General features: G+C 44.8%; 2 protein-coding genes across 2 annotated transcripts; both read right to left on the bottom strand.

Moving 5' to 3' along the window:
• Positions 1 to 413: 413 nt before the first annotated feature.
• Positions 414 to 7510, bottom strand: LOC142473075 (keratin, type I cytoskeletal 19-like). Its single transcript, XM_075580236.1, has 8 exons — positions 6913 to 7510; positions 5456 to 5538; positions 4577 to 4733; positions 3592 to 3753; positions 3120 to 3245; positions 2304 to 2524; positions 1325 to 1353; positions 414 to 1061 (listed from the first exon to the last, which is right to left on the bottom strand). The coding sequence occupies exons 1-8, from the start codon at positions 7429 to 7431 to the stop codon at positions 967 to 969; spliced, it is 1392 nt and encodes a 463-aa protein (XP_075436351.1). The 5' UTR covers positions 7432 to 7510; the 3' UTR covers positions 414 to 966.
• Positions 7511 to 10553: 3043 nt separating this feature from the next.
• Positions 10554 to 18452, bottom strand: LOC142473074 (keratin, type I cytoskeletal 19-like). Its single transcript, XM_075580235.1, has 8 exons — positions 17891 to 18452; positions 15680 to 15762; positions 15390 to 15546; positions 14991 to 15152; positions 14793 to 14918; positions 13716 to 13936; positions 13148 to 13176; positions 10554 to 11257 (listed from the first exon to the last, which is right to left on the bottom strand). Exons 1-8 carry the CDS (start codon positions 18362 to 18364, stop codon positions 11178 to 11180), a joined length of 1332 nt encoding a protein of 443 aa, XP_075436350.1. The 5' UTR covers positions 18365 to 18452; the 3' UTR covers positions 10554 to 11177.
• Positions 18453 to 19864: the final 1412 nt, after the last annotated feature.

The following is a 19864-nucleotide window of genomic DNA, read 5'->3' as shown; positions in this document are numbered from 1 at the left end:
CAGCCCTAAGCTTTATCATCATCACATAATTCAACTGGCGTTTTTTTTTTTTTTACTTTAGAGAAACATTGATGCCAAATCTTTTTGGAACGCTTAAAATAGCGTGGGACTTTATAATTAAGATAATCCCATTCTTGCAAAAGTAAAACATAAGATTTCAATCTCTATTAGATCTAACAAATTTGTTTGGCAATGTGTTGTACATGAGTTTTTGACTTTCTGTAAATCAGATCTCCAAGAGCTGAACGTCTGGATGTAGACCACAGCTCCAGCTTGCAACGTCCCAAAAGGACTACTGTAGCTCAGAACTTGACTGAAGGGAGAGGTCCAGCGATGCTCCCAATTATCTGGATCCCGTTTCCCTGATCTGGATTAAGACCCACCAATACAATAACATAAACAAAACTACAAGATTTGATTTGCACAACCCATAAGACCTTTTATTGGATAACTCAGACCATGCATTCTCCTTCAAGAGACCAGAAGGGTCAGATTGCTGGCAAGTAGTACATGTTTCTAACACCGGGATCTAGCCATGTTTCTTCTGGGACATTGATATATATTGCTCTCACCGTAGGGGTTATTCATTAGAGTGCAATAGAGCCAATCGGCCACTACCGCATACAAACTCCTATTCAGGTCGACGGAGGGGTTCTGTTCAGTACTGCCTAATCAGCACTATAGCACTTAAATAAATAACCCTCTATGCTTTGATGTTTTGTTTCTTAAAGCACTTTGGCTGCTTGGTGGACCTGATATAAGAGCACTAGCGGGTTTCTGCTCTAAAGGGCATCAATGCCAATAGGCACTACCCCACAGAGACTCCTATTCAAGTCAACGAGATTTTCCATGGGCATCAACGCACTTTAGAGCATTACCACCTAAGTGACACGGTCCCTAAAAAGGGGGAATCTTCTGCTCCTCAGCCAGGTAATGGAGAACAGGTCTTTGGTTGATAGTGAGGTCCTAATACTTCTTGAAATTGGTGGAGGAAACCACTTTTCCGCCAATTTCCTCCTTTATGATGGCTTGTACCTTGGTTGTAGTAGTGGTGCTCGACCCTGAGCGGAGAGAGTTAGACATATATATATATTATTCCTCTTGTTACGTATCAGCGCTTCTTATTTGAGCTACTTCCAAGTATACAAATGACAATTTCCCAGGCTGGCGAGCCTTGAAGTGCTGAGCTGACTGTACAAACCGCTGGTTTAACCAGCATTATTATAACGTCCCATGCTCACACAACGGCAAACAAGTCCCCCTTAAAAAAAAACGATTGGCCCCACGGCTGCTCTAGTTTTTATTGGGATGTAACGTTCCTTACCTGATTTTGCACCACCTCCGACAGCAATTCTGCAAAACAAGGATCGGTGCGTTAATAGTTTGCGAATGTTGAAACCGGGACTATCTCACAGTCATGAAAAAAAGACCCATTAAATGCCAATTGAACCCATGGGAGGTCCTTCTGGACGCCTTTGCGTAACCGATCCTTCATAAAAAAAATTGGGCACGCACTTTTAAATCACACCCAGAGTCATTTTAGTAAGGGATCTCTACCTGCCAAAATCATAAGTTGAGCAACCGTTTTTTTTTTTTATTTCGCCAACAACTATTATTATTATTAACATCTAAATAGTAAAAAATAAATAAAAGCATGTCGTTACACATTCAATCCTCCAAAGTCTTGGGCATGCCTTTCCCTTTGTGTACTGTGTGCGTCTGTAATGGCACCAGGCTTTCTCTATTTACTTCTGCCAAGAGTCTACTTGTATTTCCTATTTCACCATTTTCTTTATGAGTAGGATTTAATTTTATCTTAAGCGTGATAAAGTTAGATTTGAATAATTTACTTGGGCAGGATATGTGAGTGCTGTATGGGTCCTCTTGTTACATTCCTTTGCTATTGTCTGATTTCATGTTCGTGGCACTTATTGGATTCTAATTCCATGTATTGTACTGTCTCTTTTGGTAAGCATCGCCGCTATAAAAAGAAACATATACATCCATGTATACTGTATATGTATAGATGCTACCCCTCTCTCCCACCTCTTCCGCCATGTAAATCTCTGTAAACACTAATACCGAGCTCACAACGGTGGTGGTCATACCCTCCGTTTGGCTATTGCTGTGGATTTGAGGGTAGTGGTACAACACATGAGACGAGGCCTTCTGTAAGTCTGTTTGTGAGGCCTACTTAAATCTAAGTTTTAAAAAAAATGAGACCTTGAATGAATCGATTACATGGAGATACTTTCCCTCATTATATATTGCTCAAGAGAGGGGGCATTCAGTGTAGGACTCACTTGCTGCCCTCTCCATCCAGAAGCTGTTGGTACATGGCGATCTCCTGCTCCAGGCGGCTCTTCATGTCCAGCAGAGTCCTGTACTCCTGGCTCTGGCGCTCCATATCCGAACGGAGTTCTGTCAGCTGAGCCTCGATATTGCCGATAATGGATTGGATGTGGCAGAGCTGTGCAGAGTAGCGGCCCTCTGTCTCCGCTAGCGAGGATTCCAGGCCTCCTTTCTAGATATATCCCCCCCCCCCCCAAATTACAATGAGTTACGGTTGCAAATGGATCCAGTGCAATGTTGTTTGTAAGTTTTAATGTAGGCCTGGGTTTTTTATGCTAAACATTTATAGTTTTAGTTTGTTGGCTTTCTTGGAGTGTTTTAAATGACACCTGTTATGTTTCATACACTGATTGGGATTTTAATAAGGAGTGCAGGTCACTGTATTGTTAGTGAGTGACTCGCACTTTAAAAAAAAAAACAATGTCACCTTATGTAGTGGAGTTAGTCTCCTGCGTAATCAGGCACATTGTTAGCGATTTAACTATGATGTTGTCCACTGAATAATCTAATATACAGTTATTGATTTGTGGGACAGCCGTGACCCACACACTCCTCATAGAGTAGTGTGCACAGCATACAGTATTAGTCTTCTTTTTTGGGGGGGGAATTGACTTCATGAACCAAACTCTTGGCTCTATGAAATGACAAGGTTTTCAGACTATATGTGCCCAATATTATATCACCCTGCTTAATAAAGTCAGGATGCCTGTATAACGGAGACATTATTCTTCTACAAGATGGCGCTGCTCTGTTTTGAAACCACTTACAGCACTCAGATGGGACTGCAGCTCAATCTCCAGACCCTGCAGGGTGCGTCTCAGATCCGTGATTTCAGTCTTGGTGGTCTGTACCTGTTGGGTGTTGGAGACCACTTCTTTCTGCAGACTATCACTCTGAAACGGTGAGAGACAACAGAAGATAGGCGTAAACGCTTCCGAAAGAGAAGTCCACCATTCGTTATTGTTACCAACTTCAATATGGTTGTAAAAATGAGTGCCAACTGCCGAGGTTGTGCTGCATTTACTATCGCTTCAATAGATTTATGCAGAGATTGAACTTGTCTATAGGGTGTTATAGCGGAGAATATTGTTTATTAGCTACTGAAATGTTCCTGTTATAATACCGTTCAGTTTCATTCACTAAAGTGTGGTAGCTGCTGTCATGTAGGATATATAGGGTAATAGCTAAGGGAAACTCTTAATGAGCATGGAGGTCAATGTCTTGATGATGGAGCCCCACCTGGCTGACAAACCAAGCCTCGGCTTCCCTTCTGTTCTTCTCGGCGATGTGCTCGTACTGCTCCCTGAGATCATTCAGTATCTTGGATAAGTCCACTCCCGGGGCGGCATCTAACTCCACATTCACCGTGCCGGCAGCATGCGTATTGCTCTCACTGACTTCCTATCCCGGAACAGAAAAAGATGGGAGAGATTTAGCACAAACATAAAAAAAGACTTATTAATCAAAATAATAATAACGCATGTATGGAGACGCAAGGGGTCTTGCAAAGGTTAGGGACTAGTTTCCACTGGGACGTGAAAGATAATAATAATAATTGTTCTTGTATAGCGCTGCTAGTTTTACGTATAGTAGCGCTTTACAGAGACATTTTCGCAGGCACAGGTCCCTGCCCTGCAGAGCTTACAATCTATGTTTTTTGGTGCCTGAGGCAGAGGAAGATAAAGTGACTCGCCCAAGGTCACAAGGAGCCGACACTGGGAATTGTAGCTGGTTCCCCTGCCTCAAACTCAGTGCCAGAGTCAGTGTCTTTACTCAAGGAGCCGCTCCCACTCCAGAGGTCACTAACTGCGAACCAAAGCCATGATCTCACTACGTGTCATTATTTTATGATTCCGTTCGTTTGGAAGATAAAAATGATACGTTAATGGATGTGAAATGGTTTTCTCCAGATTGTAGGGTTGTTGCTTAAGACGTTGAAATGATCAGTATTTGTGGACCTCACATCGCATAGCAGTGTTTATATTACTAGTCTAATAAAAAGGTGTGAATATGGAAAGGTATCTTCTTCATTGAACATTATACACATCTACATTAGGACATGTACCTACTGTTACACCATGCCCTCAACTATATACTGCTTCTGCTTTAATGTGGGGTGGAATGTTAATGTGACATAATGATATTAATAATGACTCTATACTTATATTAACGTGGTGCATGGGTTTTCCCATCTCCAGGTTTCCGGAGGCTGTATATACCATACCTCCTCGTGGTTCTTCTTGAGGTAAAGCAGCTCTTCCTTGAGGCCTTCAATCTGGAGCTCCAGGTCGGACCTGGACATGGTCAACTCATCCAGGACACGGCGGAGACCATTGATATCAGCTTCAACGCTCTGGCGCAGGGACAGCTCATTCTCGTACCTGCGGAAAGGTTAGGAAATCAGTAGGTTAATATTGTCTTATATTAGCACATGTTTTTTCCATACTTATAAGACTATTAAAGCCACAGGTGACCCGAGCTGGTCCACCTTACCCCATTGAAAATGCTGCACTGTATAATTATACTAAGCATCAAAATCCCTTCCAATACAATATATAACTCGCCAACATATCGACTTTCTTTGTACGTTGTAACGATTTTGGGTGGTGTCCACCCTCTGTCTTGTGACCCACAGTAATAACTAACAGATAAGATTCTCCATTGGTGTTAGAAGGTGTCATTACTGGAAAACTCCCAATGTTGTTCTCATAGAACTCGATTATCTGTTGTAAGCAGAAGAGACTTCGTGGGACTAGTATTGTGTAGTCATGCCGTGTAACGTTTTATACTGTTACGTGATTATTTACAAGGAGGCAGGGCCCCAAACATAAAATTAAAAGAACTCTATCTATACAGGCATTCTTCTCCCCCTGAAGAAGGTCCCCCTTTGGACATTCTTCTCCTCCTGAAGAAGGTCCCCCTGGGGATATTCTTCTTCTCCGGAAGAAGGTCCCCCTGGGGACCGAAATGCCGGGCATATGTGTGCATTTTGGACCCAATAAACCACTTTTATGTGATTATCTGTTGGATCTGTAGGGATCCTCACGGACTTTATCTGTAGGCATATATCTATACTACCCAAAGAAAGGAGAAATAAACTCACTTGATTCTGAAGTCATCCGCGGCCAGTCTTGCATTGTCAACCTCCAGAATTATTTTGGAGTTGTCGACGGTAGCAGCAAAGATCTGGGGAAGCAGCATGAATAAGCATTTACAGGCGCAAAGCCTAGACTTCTACATTCAAGAAGTACAAAGCGACTGGATATAAAACGATTAGTTGGGGGGTGAATGGGGCGTTCGGGGCAGATCACTCGATGCTGCTTTAAATACAGTATTCCATCCGCATATACACAATTACATTATATATGTTGCCACTGTGTGCTGGTAAAATGTATCTTTGTAATCCCAGTTACAATAACATATTATCAGCCCATTTTTGTGCTATATTTAGTACCCGGGGCTGCATGGGCTTTGTTTGAGCATCCAAATGGTTCTTTCTGTAGTAGTGTGGATGGGAAAACTCATGTACTATAATATATAGTATGCATAATTGTGTGTGTGTGTGTGTGTGTGTGTGTGTGTGTGTGTCTGTGTGCGTGTGTGTGTTTTTGTGTGTGTGTGTGTGTGTGCGTGTGTGTTTGTGTGCGTGTGCGTGTCTTTGTGTGTGTGTATCTGTGTGTGTGTGTGTGCGTGTGTGTGTGTGTGTGCGTGCGTGTGTGTGTGTGTGTGCGTGTGTGTGTGTGCGTGTGTGTGTCTGTGTGTGTCTGTGTGTGTGTTTGTGTGTGTGTTTTATCAGAGCCAATGTGTTACACTGAAAAGACTCCCAGTTGCTTTACAATGCAAATTCTTTCCTGTTCTGTTCACACACATTGTTTAAGCATATCACTAGGAGACACATACCAGCTTTGTGACTTTCCAAAGACCTTATATACATTTTAAGCAGTGAAATACTTTTGCCAAACATTAATAGCCCTTCTTTGCTCCGTAGCGTTATGCTGACAGGTTGCAGCATGCCACTCACATGTACAGTAAGCACCCTGCATTAAGCAGTTAGGTACTCCTGGTCCGTGCACTGGGATGTGGAAAGAGAAGAATTGAATAAGACCTCATAATTATCAAGATATTGTACTGTTGTCCTTTAAAAAAATATAAATCTCTGATTTCATACAGTCACATAAAATAAAGATGTCGGACCCCAACCCTTGCTTAATAAAAACACTGTTTGCATCCTCAATGCACAGAATACATTCACCCTGCAGTTAGTATGACATGTAAATAAGTATTGCGGTCATGAAATTCACCTCGGTGCTGGCTGCATGTATTTGCAAACTGCTACTTTCTAAAAAGTGGTATGAAGAAAACAGATATGTATTACCATGGCTAAGGATTAGGAATGCCGGTTTTTGTCATGTCCCATTGGCCACACTGTGAGGGTGACCATTGAAAACCTGTATTGTGTTATTATTCCCTGGCATATTTTAGATTGGGGTATACTGTGATATGTTAAGGTGACATTGCAAAGGAGGAAGTTTAACCATGGGTGCTATTAGCAGTCCTTACCTTATCGCGTAGCTCTTCAATGGTGGTGTAGTAATGGGCGTAGTTCTGCTCACGGACGGTGACTGACCCTTGTTTCACGTACCATTCTCGGATCTTGATTTCCAGGTCGTTGTTGGCTTCCTCCAAGGACCGCACCTTGTCCAGGTAATTGGACAGGCGGTCGTTTAGGTTCTGCATGGTGTATTTTTCGTTGCCAGAGAGCAGTCCATCTCCGCCACCTGAAACGAAGCTGTTGCCTCCACCACCACCACCGCCATAGGCTGCCCCACCACCATATCCACCCCCGCCAAAGGCAGCCCCACCACCATATCCACCACCGCCAAAGGCTGCCCCCCCACCATATCCACCACCATATCCAGAGGAGAAGCCACCTCCTGATGATGATACCATCTTAGAACTGGACATGGACCTGGCAGATCCTCCATATCCACCCTGGACACTGGCTGCTCTGAAGACTCCCCCAGATAGCCGAGAGGAGACACCACCACCCCCTCCGCTCTGACTGAAGCTGTAACTCATGGTGAAAGGGAAAGGTTTGGAGAGCAATGGAACCTATGCAGATTGACCCAGAAATTAGGAGTGCAAGAACCTTGGGCTAACAAACCTCTTTTTATATTGTCCACGGAGGGTGTGACTTTTTAAGAGGGTCATGCTTTGAGAAAAGTCCCCCACCCCTAAGAAAAAAGCCACGTCTCCAACCCATCTCTCATTGGTCACTTAGAAATATCCAAGTACTATTTTTTTTAGCAGAAAGAATCACTCAGAGCTGCTTTTTGCCCCAGGTTATAGTCAGGAAAAGAGAGAAAAAAATTCTCCTCCTTCTGTATGTGTTTCAGACACATTCCAGGGAACCATTAAGCCGCATTCTGTGATAACATTCACTTTTTGAATTTGAAACCTTTTAGATACCTACTTATAACTGTTACCTGCGAAATCCTCCCCATTGTTCCTTTATCTTCTGAGAACGAGCAGGGTTATTCATTGACCAAGGTGTCACTTCATTTCTACACAACGGAACGGGATTGTATTGGAAAAGGAGAAACTCGGACACGTTTGGTTGAGAGGGGAGTCTGATGACCCCCCTGCAAGATATTGATTTATTTACTATAATCCCCTGCCATCCGTTCACTAGAATAGTACCAAATGACCGCTAATGTTGGGGTACCAGGCGAAACGCGGCTTTTTGTTTTCACAAAACGTTTCGCTGCAAATCCCCAAGCTTCCCAAAACAAATGAGCTGGGCGTTGAAATTTAACGCGCAAGGTCACTTGGTCCTTTTAGTGCATTGCCATTTGCGCTCAGTTCTGCCAGTAACTGGCAACATTCTGGCCATTCTGTCAAAAGGCTGGTGCAATTCTGAGCAATGTGAACATATTTGACGAAAAATGCATAATTGAAGGGGTAAAATGCTCCCCAAAACGCGCTCAGCAAACTTGCCCATCTTTGCTTTTCACCAGCAGTCCAGTCATAGTGTTTGGAGAACAGAGACAGCCTCCTGGTCCAGGGATAGGAAGATGGACGTCAGATAAGGACGGATCCCTTACCCAGTCTGACCCTGCTAGAGTACGCCAATGTGAGATACTGGAGCTTCCAGGCAAGTGACCCCCTAAATGAGGCTCAATAACGTACAATTTACTATATGCCCAGATCATGGTCTGAATTAAATGCAGTAGGTGCATTTATTATGTACAGTATTTTTTATACACACACACACACACACACACACACACACACACACACACACACACACACACACACACACACACACACACACACACACACACACACACACACACACACACACACACACACACATACACACATACACACACACATACAATACACACACACACACACACACATACACACACACAATAGAAATGAAATTAAATCCCCCCCTTAAGCAGCTGATCATTATCAGATCTATTAATCTCCAAGCTTCTTAAATTATCTGATGCCCCCTGGCAGAAATACTGTAGGTACAGCTGAGTTTAATAGGTACGGGACACAGAAACAGGTACAGCAGCTGCATTGATACAGTTAGAGAGGATGTATTTAGATACCCTTGTATTAGTTTGGAACTGAATAATGGATTTACATTATTGCTTTCACTGTAAGAGTTCCCTCAGATGCAAAAGGGCTACATCATCGCATCTCATACAGTATGTGCTTTAGGCTGCGTGCATACAGCCTTCGCCCCCCGCGCATAGAGGCGTGCGCGTCCGTGACGTCACCCACGTGAAGCGGGTGCGTTTTTTGGATACGCTAGGCGCGCCGTCGGAAGGGCGTGTCTGTGACATCATGGAGCCGCGGGCGAACCGCTCACGTGACCTGCCGGTCGCGCCGAGAAACCAGTTTCAACTGATCCCTTGCGCAGCGCGCGCCCCCTCCTGCTGTCGCGCCGGCGCGGTCTACGGGCGCGATCAATGCCTTAAGGCAATGTGATTGCGCCGCGCGCGGACGCCTCCGCGGGCGTCTTCGGCAGCATGGACGGCGCCTTAGAAAGAATAGGGGGTGGGATTCAACAGGATGCAAAGTAAACAGGGTTTCTTTAGTAAGGGAGGGGATTGTTAATTGAAAATATATATTTCAAATCCTAAATTGGCCAAACTCCAAGGCCCCTGAATACAAGGTGAAGCAGCCAGCTCCTTCCCAGGGAAGCTTTCCTCCCCATTCAGCGTTTCCCTGAGGAGGACCGGGCAGCTTCCCAGCATATTCAATAGGGCCCCCAATATTCTGCACCGACGCAGCAGTGAATTGGTTACAAGGCGCGTCACTGTCGGACTTGTATAAGAAGGAATGCAGGTTTCTACCCTCGGGTTATAACGTATCTTATTTCAGCTTTGCTGCAAGTTCCTTCTTCCCCCGAATGTCCGACAGGCAATGGTGGCAGATCACATTTTTTTGTTCTAGAAATGCTCATCTGTCAAGATGAGCCGGGATATAACCCCTTGTGGGGCATGTCACTTGTCATGCTGTTGCATTGAAATTGACCGCAGGGTATTCCAGCAAAGAGGCCTTCTCGAATCGATCTTATCAGCCCCACTGCGGCATGGAAAGCCCGGGGGTTGTTGCCGGGAGAGGTATCTCGACGTTCTCTTGCACACGGTCAGATGTAATCCTCTGGGAAATGTGTTCATTGTCCAATAACACACGCTGTCAAATTCTTGTGTACAGTACATAGCGTACCTGCATCTTTATGACATTGACATATGACACATGACACATGTTGTTGAGGCATCAATGGTTACCTGTCTCCTTTGTGAAAACTCGTGTAAGAGGAAAGAACAAAGAAGGTGACAAAGAAAAGAGAGAAGCAGTGTAATCTGTGACAATGAGAAGGGGACACAGACACGGGAACAGTGACAGACAGTGTGGGCACCCCTACTCTTTCACTGCCAGAACCCCCAATACTTTGCGGGACTCTGTGGTTCTGAGTGGTAGAAACGGCCCTAACATCTGTCCCCGTCTCCCTCTCTGAACCCCATCCCCGGCGTTTACAGCGCACCCTTTCATTGTAGAAGACGACAGTCTCCCCGGAGAGAAGATTTGGTTCTGAGGGATAGAACCAAATCATAAATGATATGTCTCTACTTCGTTTGCATTGGAACTCAAGAGGAAACACCCGCAAAAGCCGTCACTTGTGTCAAACAATCTTTATTAGGGATTTAAATGGTCGCTACCGGCGTGTTCCTTGTTACGTTTCACCCCGTTCACACCTGACATTTATTTCACAGAGCAATACAGGATTTTTTTTTATTACCCTGATGTTTATACAGTACCTTTAAATTGGGGATTATCTAACAGAAACATTTCAAGGTTTGGCCTTCGCATAAATCACAACAGCCGTCACCAGAAGCTATCTTTGCCTTGTACCGTTTTTTTTTTTAGTATAATTGCTTATTTTTGGAATCATCTCATTGCCAGGTAGGTAGAAGCCCTAATTTATACTCGGCTTAGCATTGATCCGCAGAACAGGTCTCAAACTCAGTTCCCCAAGGGCCACACACAGGCAAGCTTTTATGGCTATCCCTGCTTCAGCGCGGGTGGCTCAATCAGTGACTCAGTCAAAGACATCTCTGTTGAAGCAAGGACTGATTGAGCCATCTGTGCTGAAGCAGGGACTGATTGAGCCACCAGTGTTGAAGCAAGGGCTGATTGGGCCACCTGTGCTGAAGCAGGGATATCCGTAAAACCTGGCCTCTTGGTGGCCCTTGAGGACTGAGTTTGAGACCCCTGATCTGCTAGGTCAAGAAGGTCCAGTTCTACTTCTCAGAAGAAGACACCTCTCCTTTCACGACGGTGTGGACCTTGGTGGTGGTGGTGGTGCTGGTTACACTGGAACCTGGGAGGGAGAAGAAGAAAGAGAGACTGTTTATTGCTGGTTCATGCCACGGAACCAGGAAGTGACCAGGACTATTTCACTTAACTAACCCCCCTCCGCCATTTTCTCTTCTTGCCGGGAGACCATGGAACAGAGGGTTGGGCCGACTCCAACCTTCCAGGGCCACCAACAGGGTCAGGTTTCCAGGATACCCCTGCTTCAGCGCAGGCGGATCAGTCATTCTGACAGCCGCCTGCGCTGAAGCAGGGATATCCTGAAAGCGTGACCCGTTTGGTGGCCCTTGAGGACCGGGGTTGGCCCAACCCCTGCAGTAGGCTCTACTTGGTGTACTGCTCTTCTCCCCTTTTTGGGCTCCCATATTCATTCATAGACAGTATGTTCCTATACCATCTCTGCTGGGACACGTTCCCTTGCACCCACTACTCTTTCACTGCAGACCTGTTTTCACACAGTACCCCTGTGCATTCCATCCTCCTGCTTCAGCGCAGGGCCCTTGCTCTGATTTCCTTTGGGATAACGTTTCCCTTCCTCGTTGCCAGCGTCCCTGCGTTTCAATGTCTCCACCTCCTTTACCCCTTTAGGTTTCATGTTGATGTTCTTTTGTCTTTCCTGATATTTTTGTTTTACCCCTTCCCCCCCCCGCCCCCCCACTTCCCACACCCTGTCCCCTTAATCTCATTGTCTATGCTTATATGCGCTGCGTATCCCACGGTAACGGTGTAAAACCTTGGAGATCAGTTATACGCCACACTCCGCATTAACTACAGCATTATACTTCTCTCCTTTAAGGCCCTACGTTCCTCTACCCCCCCTCTTACGTCTCATTTCCAATCTGCAGCTGCACCCCTTCTGCTAAACCAGGGGGGCTCAATACCGCCCCCCCCCAACAGCTCAGGTCTAGAGGATATCCCTGCTTCAGCACAGGTGGCTCAATCCTCTGATTGAGGCTCAGTCAAAGACTGAGTGTGGTTGTCTTTTACTAAGCATCTGATAGAGCCACCTGTGCTGAAGCAGGGACTGATTGCACCACCTGTGCTGGAGCAGGGACTGATTGCACCACATGTGCTGGAGCAGGGACTGATTGCACCACCTGTGCTGGAGCAGGAATACCCTTTAAATCTAATGTGTTGGGGGGGGTCTTGAGGACTGGAGTTGAGCCCCCTGTGCTAAAGGCTGGTTCATCTCTGCTCCATTCATCTCTACGGCACTCCCACATCTGAAACCTTTTTCACTTTGTTCTCCTTGCCTCTGAATCTCCCTCCCCTCAAACATCCGCCAATCCCCTTCCCTCCCCGTCTTCAGGTCCCACCTAAAGTCTCACCTTCCCAGCGAACAACAAGAGGGCAATTTACCCTTGCAGCTATTCCTCACACTCCTGACGCACCGACGGGACCCATCTAATATATTCTATGCTGTCCTTGTTATATCCCCCAAGTCTCACGATTCCGTTTCGATTGTAAGCTCTGCAGGGTAGGGACGCCCTCATTCCCACTATTTGACTTCCTTTTTAACGCACGTGTGAAACGTATATTATACATGTTGGCGATATATAAATAAACACTAGACATACAGTCGCTGAACAATACAGAATGTAGTGTAACCCACATCAGCATTGCCAGCCGCAGGTTCAGAGAGGAGCTGCTTAGCTCAGACTCACCCGCAATTTTTAGCAACCCCTTTTCATTATTCACCTTAGACTCAAGCAACCCAAAATCCAACCTGTAGATTACCTGTACTCCATAACATTTCCATAGCTGTGCTATTCAGTAGCAGTTTGTTTGACTGCAAACCCATGTGTTATTTACCCCCCACACCATAGCATGTACAGTACACGGATGACCCTTTCTCTCTAATACACTGAAGGGGATGTCAGTTCATGAATACACTTACTTCCACTTTCCTTGCTCGATCCACCAGTGCTGCAAAATAAAGCATGGTCAAATGAGACCTTCAAGTACTGCACAGACGGTCCCTATATTACCGCTCAGTAGGGTATAGACAGTGAAGAAAAGCCTAGACTGGTTGAGCGGAGCTGACGCTTTTACTGGTCCCCAATGTTTAATGTCCATTACCAGCTTGGTGCCAGGGTTACAGATCATGCAAAATGCTGGCATTTGCATCGACAGAATTTGCATCTCTACTTAAACATTGGCTGTTGATTTCATATACAATCAAAGTAATGTTCCAAATGCCCGGAAGTGACTCTAGACGCATATATATATATATTTACATATTATTCGTGAAAAGTACTCAGGTATTTTGAGTATTTGATGCACATCTGTTTGCGTTGAGATTTACTCAGGCCTGGAGATTTCTGCAGCGGAGGAAGGAGGATAAGGTCAAAGCCCACACAATCAGAATGTATTATATAATACTATGTGTCCCTTCTACTTCCCATTCATTCCACGGGTTCCATTTTGTCAGCACTCCCCACAGTGCAAGCTGGTGGGTCACTCACCTGACGTCGTGCTCATCCAGTAGCTTGCGGTACGTGGAAATCTCTGCCTCTAAGTGAGCCTTGATGTCTAGAAGGGTCTTATACTCCACGTTCTGGTGCTCCTGGTCAGATCGGAGATCCCCCAGCTGGGCCTCCATGCTGCCAATAGTATGCTGGATGTGGGATAGCTGGGCAGAGTAACGGGACTCTGTATCCGAGTGAGAGGCTTCCAGTCCGGCTTTCTGAAGAGGAACAGGAGATCAACGGTCGCTGCCTATTTGCAGCAGGAAAATGTGCATCTGTATCTATTTATCCTATGTTTTCCCTTTCCTTATTCACGGTTCATATACTCCGTTTATTGTATATTTAGCAGGTTGCTCCGGTTATGCCGCTATTTCAACCGTGACCATAAAGTCTTGTGTACACTTGGTTAAACCTTTTGCTGCCAGAAGGGCTGGCATGTATATTGTACGTCCCGTCTACCAACAAAAGACCTACAAATGAGTTTGCATTCCATTGGATTTACAAGGGATTGATTACAATTTATGGAGGGAGGGAGGAAGCCCATACCTGCCACAGGCAAACTATTTTGTTTCAATACACAAATGTACTAAAACAGGCTCCAGTTCGTGGTTTCTCAAATGTTCTTCTGTGTTTTCAGAAGGTTTTGCTACCATGATATGCACCCTTCTATACCCGTGGCCTTACAGAAAAGCCTCTACGTGCTTATTTTCCTGCAATCCACTGATCTAGGTTAGGCCTCTTATAACTACAGTACAGAAGTGGCCAACTGCAGTCCTCAAGGGTCACCAGTGGGTCCGATTTTAAGGATATCCCTGCTTCAGCACAGGTGGCTAAATCCTTCACTGAGCCACCTGTGCTGAAGCAGGGATATCCTTAAAAAGGGGACTTGTTGGTGAACCTCGGGAACTGGAGTTGGCCACTTCGGGTCTAGTAATTCTAAATCAGTTATTCTAACACATATTGTGGTGTTGCATCGCACACACACACAAATATGGTTTGCGGGGACTAAACTGTGGACAGGTAATGTGGTTTTTTTAGACATCTGTGCAGGGGATCACCTGTCAATGGACTCACCATGCTGTACTGGGATTGCAGCTCAATCTCAAAGCTCTGCAGACTGTGTCTCAGGTCCGTGATCTCGGTCTTGCTGGTCTTCACCTGTTCTGTGTTAGTCACAACCTCTTTCTGCAGGCTTTCACTCTGGAAAGGTAATGACGGTCAGACACCGGACTGCAGCCAAGTAGCACAACAGACTTTTCAGAGGTACCATACCTGGGTCACAAACCAAGTCTCTAGTTCACGTCTGTTCCTCTCAACGATGTACTCGTATTGCTCCCTGATTTCAGCCAGGATCTTGGACATATCAACCCCGGGAACTGCGTCCATCTCCACACTGACTTTGCCGCTCATCTGCTGGCCCTTCTCACTCATCTCCTACAAGGGTGGTGAGGAACAAATGATGTCACAAAAATATTAGCCTTGTATCTAACGGTCAATCTCATGATCCTTGTTCCCCTCCTTATTCCCCATATCTCCATTGTCTATAAGTCTCCACTGGAAACCAATTGGATATAATGGTGTTAATACAGTTTGGAAAAAAACATCCTTGTCCCCTTAGTGTGCGGTCTGTGTATTTGCATAATCTGCTTCTTACCACCCAGCAGCACCTACCTCTATGTGGTTCTTCTTGAGATAAGCCAGCTCTTCCTTCAGGTTCTCAATCTGCATTTCCAGGTCAGATCTGGAGAGGGTTAGCTCGTCCAGCACTTTACGTAGGCCATGGATATCGGCTTCGACACTCATCCGGAGAGACGACTCATTCTCATACCTGATAAACAAAGGGAGAGGATGTTTGGGCAGGGTTGCTGGGGAAGGAAATGGATACAGCGCCTGGAGGCCATGAACCCAACTTCAGATGTCTCCTAAAGTGCTGGCTTGGGGATTCAGAATAAAGAACTCACTTGAGTTTAAAGTCATCAGCTGCCAATCGTGCATTATCAACCGCCAACAGGACGTGGTTGTTGTCAATGGTGGCATTGAGGATCTGTAGAATAAAAGCAAGAGAATCCATTGTAGGCATATTAGTGATACCCATTGAAAACAACAAGAGTTGGGTGACCTACAGAAAGATGTCACTGACATGATTACCATACCATCACCCAACTCCTGCACTGGCTTCTTGAAAGGTACATTTTGAAAGAGTAGCATTGCGGTTATGGTTCTAGTTTTGAAGTGGGAGCCGGACCTGAGTGCAATCTTGATTAGATTGTTGGAGGCTGACGCTATTTTTACATTAGGGGAGATTCACTTCAAGTCAATGGCACTTCACGCGGAATCGATGTCCGATACCCCCTTCTCGGAGCCTAGAGAATCCTGAACGATGTGTCCATGTATTTCATCGGTGCTTACCTTTTAGTTTATGTTTTATTTCCTTTGTCAATCAACGTATGTCATGTAATATAACACCAAGTACAGCTTTCAAACTATGTATTAATATACAGACCATGAATGGTATCTACTAATAACGAAATCACTGTCACATGTATTTAATTATCGTAGCTCAGCACTGGCAGTCCTATGGAAGAAGACTTAATTGCTACACTGCATCTCTCAGGTATATGGCAGCTTGCGAGTTAAGATCAACTTACCTAAAAACTGCCCCATAAAAGTACTCGGGTGGAATATGTTATTATGGTACAGCTTTCAAACTATGTATTGATATACAGGCCATGAATGGTATCTACTAATAACGAAACGGGTGGAATATGTTATTATGCATTTACTATATTATATAGGATTCTCGGTTATGTAAAACTTTACAAAAAATAAATACACACATTTTATAAAAGGTGAAAAACTGGATTACGAGATGACATATTAATCTCTTGTTGCCTACTATATCATTTTAGATGACCTTAGAGACCTTTCTTATCACTTGGAGGTGCAATAAGGCATTTTTTGAGTTAGGTTACCCTCAAACAATATTTACTGGGTGAAATTATTTCCTCCCATACCTAGACAAGTTAGAAGTGAAACTACAAATGATATTTGATATTGGAATCATATCTGTTTTTAATACTCTTATGCAAAGGTCCAGGGTGAGCTGCAATACACTGATAAATGATGTAAAAAGCAATACCGTCACATAAAGAGAAGTGGTAGAAATGTTTTTGCAAAATCCAATACATTCCCTTTGATATTTATACTGTATACACACACAAATACGAGTCCATTAAATATAACCCGGCTATGCTATACTGTGTGGTGGAACTTTGCAACTGTGAAATTCACCAGAATGGTTGTGCTTGTGTGTATTCAATCCGCTTCTCGTGCTTGTGCAGAGGAAAATATGTCTATGGTATGATCCGGCCTTCCTGCCTCTCTCCCGTCTTGATTACTGCAACCTCCTGCTGTCCGGCCTTCCTGCCTCTCACCTGTCTCCCCTACAATCTATCCTAAATGCTGCTGCCAGAATCACTCTACTCTTTCCTAGATCTGTCTCAGCGTCTCCCCTTATGAAATCCCTCTCCTGGCTTCCGATCAAATCCCGCATCTCACACTCCATTCTTCTCCTCACTTTTAAAGCTTTACACTCTTCTGCCCCTCCTTACTTCTCAGCCCTAATTTCTCGTTATGCACCAACCAGAGTCTTGCGTTCTTCTCAAGGATGTCTTCTCTCTACCCCCTTTGTATCTAAAGCTCTCTCCCGCCTTAAACCTTTTTCACTGACTGCCCGCACCTCTGGAATGCCCTTCCCCTCAGTACCCGACTAGCACCCTCTCTATCCACCTTTAAGACCCACCTTAAGACACACTTGCTTAAAGAAGCATATGAATAGCACTGTGGCTATTCTGAAAACATGATACACAAAGCTTGGCCCCCTGCAGACGCACTTACCAGAACTCCCTCCTACTGTCTCTGTACCTTCTCCCTACCTACCAATTAGACTGTAAGCTCCTCGGGGCAGGGACTCCTCTTCCTTAATGTTACTTTTATGTCTAAAGCACTTATTCCCATGACCTGTTATTTATATTATCTGTTATTTATCATGTATTACTACTGTGAAGCGCTAGGTACATTAATGGCACTATATAAATAAAGACATACAATACAATATATATCAAAAGCATATGCAGGAGAAAGTGTATCATAGTGCTGTGTATATTTCATACCTTCTCACGTAGCTCATCAATTGTAGTGTAGAAGAGTGCATAGTTAGTCTCACGCACAGCAACCGACCCTTGCTTCTCATACCACTCATGAATCTTGTGCTCAAGGTCAGTGTTGGCTTCCTCCAAGGACCGCACCTTGTCCAGGTAATTGGACAGACGATCGTTCAGGTTCTGCATGGTGTACTTTCCGTTGCCGGAGAGCAACCCATCTCCGCTACCGGAAGCACCGCTGGTGCTAAAGCCAGACCCTCCAGAGCCACCATGGGATGCCCCACCACCAAATAAAGAGAAGGAGCCTCCAGAGGAGAAGCTACTTCCCATCCCTGAGGACAACATCCTAGAACTGGTTTGGGAAATGCCTGAGTCCCCATGATCCCCATGGACACTAGGTGCTCTATATATCCCCCCAGATAGCCGAGAGGAGACGCTACTGCCCACTCTGGAAGAGCTGCTCTGAGCAAAGTTGTAATTCATGGTGACACTGAAGAGATGGAGTGCAGACTGGAAAGTCACCTACTCGACTTCGTCCTAAGAGTGCCCGTGTCCTAAGTTCACCCAGGCTCTTTTTATGCTGTCCCCAGCTGGTGTTGCCAGGGTGATGTTCTGTAGTTGTTTGATGTCCCCTCCTACATGGAGAGGTGCCAACGTGGTACCTTTCCAAACTTTACTTTCAGCAGATTCCGTCGTAGCAGATGCATATCACGGTTTCTTTCTCCTGTTTTCTCTCTTCACAAAGGGGATCAGTCGGAACGAGCAGTTCTGTGCTTCAGGCTATCATTCTGACACCAGATTCACCTTTCACTGCCTCCCAGCGTGTAGAAAAATAAATATGACATGCGACTTACCTTGTGCACATAAATGAAAACTGTAAGAAGCAGAGGGAGTTAAAACAGAGCGATTTTAGGACTGCAGAGATATTTGCTTGTATGCTCAAAAAAAAAAATTTGGGGGTGCGGGGGGGGGGGGGGGATTTTTTACGACGAAGTGGAAAGAAAACACCAGCAAAATGTACATTTTAAGTTGATTTTCTATATTTTCTCCAAAAGTATTATGAAGAAGCAGCACATCTTTCTAAGGAGAAAGAAAAAAACCGACCACCATAAGTAAGTCTTAAGAATAAAGACCACCTGCACCCAGTAAATAGCCTGCTTAATGAATATGGTCCTATATGAATTCAATCATGCAATAGAGTAGGGATGTGTCTCTTCCACAAAATGAAAGGCCCCCATCCCTGGGGAGATGTATAACGCACAGGGTATGGTTTGGGTCGTCTATATTTTTTTCGCGCTTTGGGCTTGGTTTTGCCGGAAATGTTTTTGGGAGATTTTATAACAAAAACAACAACAAAAAAAATCTAATTTGTGCAAACTTTTTCACAGTCTGAACATTTCCAATAGCTCACAAATTTCTAAAAAAAAAAAAAGAAAATCCAACTTTGACCAGTTTATTAAAAATAATAATCATCTGATTTCTCGTATTTTGCCTCAGATATAGCTTGGATTCAAACGTTTGACTCAAACTTCCGAACAATCTTGCGAAGTTTGGATTTCAAACCTACGGACAGACCCACCTTCATTAATCGACAAAACTCCGTTCCTCCAACCTAACTAACCGCCATTTGTTTTACAGGATTGGAACCAATGGGTTCCCCAGTAGATAAGCCCCCCTAAAGGGACCGCACTGAGCACCACATAACAAAATAGTTGGACGTAACTGTCTGGCTCTCTTCTGTTTTGCTCAATTTGTGCTGTAGAGTCGACCACTGTCTACCAGTGGCTATCTTTGCTGCATTGGACTTTTTTGTTGTTGACGCTTGTAAGTGCGTTTTTATTCTTTGTGCCAAGTAAAAGAAAACTTGCTATACTATGAGGTGTGCGCTTCTCTCTTGTTGAGGGACCAGGGAAGAGGAGCATTCTGGGAGTACTGGGCCTGGGGAGGAGGGTATCAGGGGGTATTGGGTCTGGGGGTGGGAGT

The sequence above is a fragment of the Ascaphus truei genome, chromosome 23 (genome assembly GCF_040206685.1).
Source record: "Ascaphus truei isolate aAscTru1 chromosome 23, aAscTru1.hap1, whole genome shotgun sequence".
Taxonomy (NCBI): domain Eukaryota; kingdom Metazoa; phylum Chordata; class Amphibia; order Anura; family Ascaphidae; genus Ascaphus; species Ascaphus truei.
The sequence above is the reverse complement of the archived record's forward strand: the minus strand, read 5'-3'. Positions and strand labels throughout refer to the sequence as shown.